Source organism: Colobus angolensis, unplaced genomic scaffold (assembly GCF_000951035.1).
Source record: "Colobus angolensis palliatus isolate OR3802 unplaced genomic scaffold, Cang.pa_1.0 Scaffold114, whole genome shotgun sequence".
Classification (NCBI taxonomy): Eukaryota; Metazoa; Chordata; class Mammalia; order Primates; family Cercopithecidae; genus Colobus; species Colobus angolensis.
The window spans coordinates 1,860,508-1,862,902 of NW_012112475.1; the positions used below are offsets into that span (position 1 = coordinate 1,860,508).

A 2,395-nucleotide genomic window follows, 5' to 3' on the forward strand; every position below is an offset into this window, starting at 1 on the left:
GCCAGGCTGGTCTCGATCTCCTGACCTCGTGATCTGCCCGCCTCGGCCTCCCAAAGTGCTGGGATTACAAGCGTGAGCCACCGCACCGGCATGAGGCATTTTTTATTTTCTTTCTAGTTTCCCACATGTCATACAATTAGCATATATAGAAAGACCGTGTTTTTGCTCTTGCTTTAAATCATTACTTCTTTTTTGATTTTTTGAGACAGTCTCGCTCTTATCACCCAGGATGGAGTGCAGTGGCACGATCTTTGCTCACTGTAATCTTTGCCTCCCGGGTTCAAGCAATTCTCCTGCCTCAGCCTCCAGAGTAGCTGGGATTACAGGCGCCTGCCACCACCCCTGACTAATTTTTTTGTGGTTTTAGTAGAGACAGGGTTTCACCACGTTGACCAGGTTGGTCTTGAACTCCTGACCTCAGGTGATCTGCCTGCCTCGGCCTCCCAAAATGCTGGGATTACAAGTGTGAGCCACCATACCCAGTCTTTAAATCATTACATCTTTGTCAAATTGTTGTTAAACAGTAGTTCCATAAAATTGTGGCTGAAATGACACTTGCTTGACTTTGATCTTGTGCTTCTTGGGAATAAGAAATGCCACTGATGAACTAACATAAAACTAGAACAGTTTTATGTTAGTAGTTAGTACAGACAGTAGTTAGTACAATTACTGTCCTCAAATAAAACATGAAATCTGGATGCACAATAATAGACACCAAGAAGTCGGGGCTGAGCTCCAGGCCTCAGAATGCAGTCTCTAGAGCAGAAGATGGTGGACCTGCAAGCAAGAGCATACTCTTTATTTAAGTTTAGTTCTGGCCAGGCACGTTGGCTCATGCCTGTAATCCCAGCACTTTGGTAGACTGAGGCAGGCAGATCATTTGAGGTCAGGAGTTCGACCTCATGGTGAAACCCCGTCTCCACCAAAAATACAAAAAAATTAGCGAGGTGTGGTGGTGCGCAACTGTAGTCCCAGGTACTTAGGAGGCTAAAGTAGAAGAATCACTTGAACTTGGGAGGCGAAGGTTGCAGTGAGCCAAGATTGCACCACTGCACTCCAGCCTGGGTAACAGAGCCAGACCCCATCTCAAAAATAAAATAATAAACAATAAAAAAATGCAGGGCACGGTGGCTCACGCCTGTAATCCCAGCACTTTGGGAGGCTGAGGCAGGTGGATCACGAGGTCAGGAGATCGAGACCATCCTCATGGTGAAACCCCGTCTCCACCAAAAATACAAAAAAATTAGCGAGGTGTGGTGGTGCGCAACTGTAGTCCCAGGTACTTAGGAGGCTAAAGTAGAAGAATCACTTGAACTTGGGAGGCGAAGGTTGCAGTGAGCCAAGATTGCACCACTGCACTCCAGCCTGGGTAACAGAGCCAGACCCCATCTCAAAAATAAAATAATAAACAATAAAAAAATGCAGGGCACGGTGGCTCACGCCTGTAATCCCAGCACTTTGGGAGGCTGAGGCAGGTGGATCACGAGGTCAGGAGATCGAGACCATCCTGACTAACATGGTGAAACCCCATCTCTACTAAAAAAAAAATACAAAAAAATTAGCCAGGCGTGGTGGCGGGCGCCTGTAGTACCAGCTACTTGGGAGACTGAGGCAGGAGAATGGCGTGAACCTGGGAAGCAGAGCTTGCAGTGAGCCAAGATCACGCCACTGCACTCCAGCCTGGGCGACAGAGCAAGTCTCAAAAAAAAAAAAATAGTATAGTTCCTTTTTGAAGCAGAAGCAAAGACAGAGCTGAGAGAAAGAAACAGGGTGGCCCTAACAAGGACCCTGAACCTCTCTGTGTAGCTTTGCAGTCAGATACAGGCCTTCACATTCCTGAAAAACCTACAGGCTTTCCTAGAAAAATGATCTAGATGATTTGTCTTACCTGAGCACAACTGCTCGATCTTTGTCAGATTCAACTGCAGAGACTCATTGATCCAAGCCAGCATGTCATGTCGACTTAGGTTATCACTGGTCACCGACGTTGAGTATACGTTCACTGCCATCTTCTAAAGCATGGGAAGAAAAAGAAGGGCCCATGTTACAGTAGGCATGCAAGTAAGGGCAAGTGTTTCGTAGAGAGTCACTAAGAGCAAACCTGCAGGAACACTCAATTTTACTTTTATTTTTATTTTTTTTGAGACAGAGTCACATTCTGTCGCCCAGGCTGGAGCACAGTGGCACGACCTCGGCTCACTGCAACCTCCTGAGTTCAAGTGATTCTCCTGCCTCAGCCTCCCGAGTAGCTGGGATTACAGGTGTGCACCACCACACCCAGCTAATCTTTGTATTTTTAGTAGAGATGGGGTTTCACCATGTTAGCCAGGCTGGTCTTGAACTACTGGCCTCAGGTGATCCGCTCACCTTGGCCTCCCAAAGTTCGGGGATTACA

At 47.1% G+C, this 2,395-nt stretch overlaps 1 protein-coding gene across 2 annotated transcripts in view; it reads right to left on the bottom strand.

Moving 5' to 3' along the window:
* Positions 1–2,395, bottom strand: part of MAPRE1 (microtubule-associated protein, RP/EB family, member 1) — a 34,948-nt gene that overhangs the window by 25,924 nt on the left and 6,629 nt on the right. Inside the window, exon 2 of one of the 2 annotated variants that reach the window (XM_011959790.1) lies at positions 1,889–2,012. In XM_011959790.1, the coding sequence (XP_011815180.1) occupies positions 1,889–2,009 (121 nt within the window). In that variant the 5' untranslated portion in view covers positions 2,010–2,012. Of the gene's footprint in view, positions 1–1,888; positions 2,013–2,395 lie in introns of those variants that run through there. The other variant, XM_011959792.1, reaches the window with a different exon arrangement.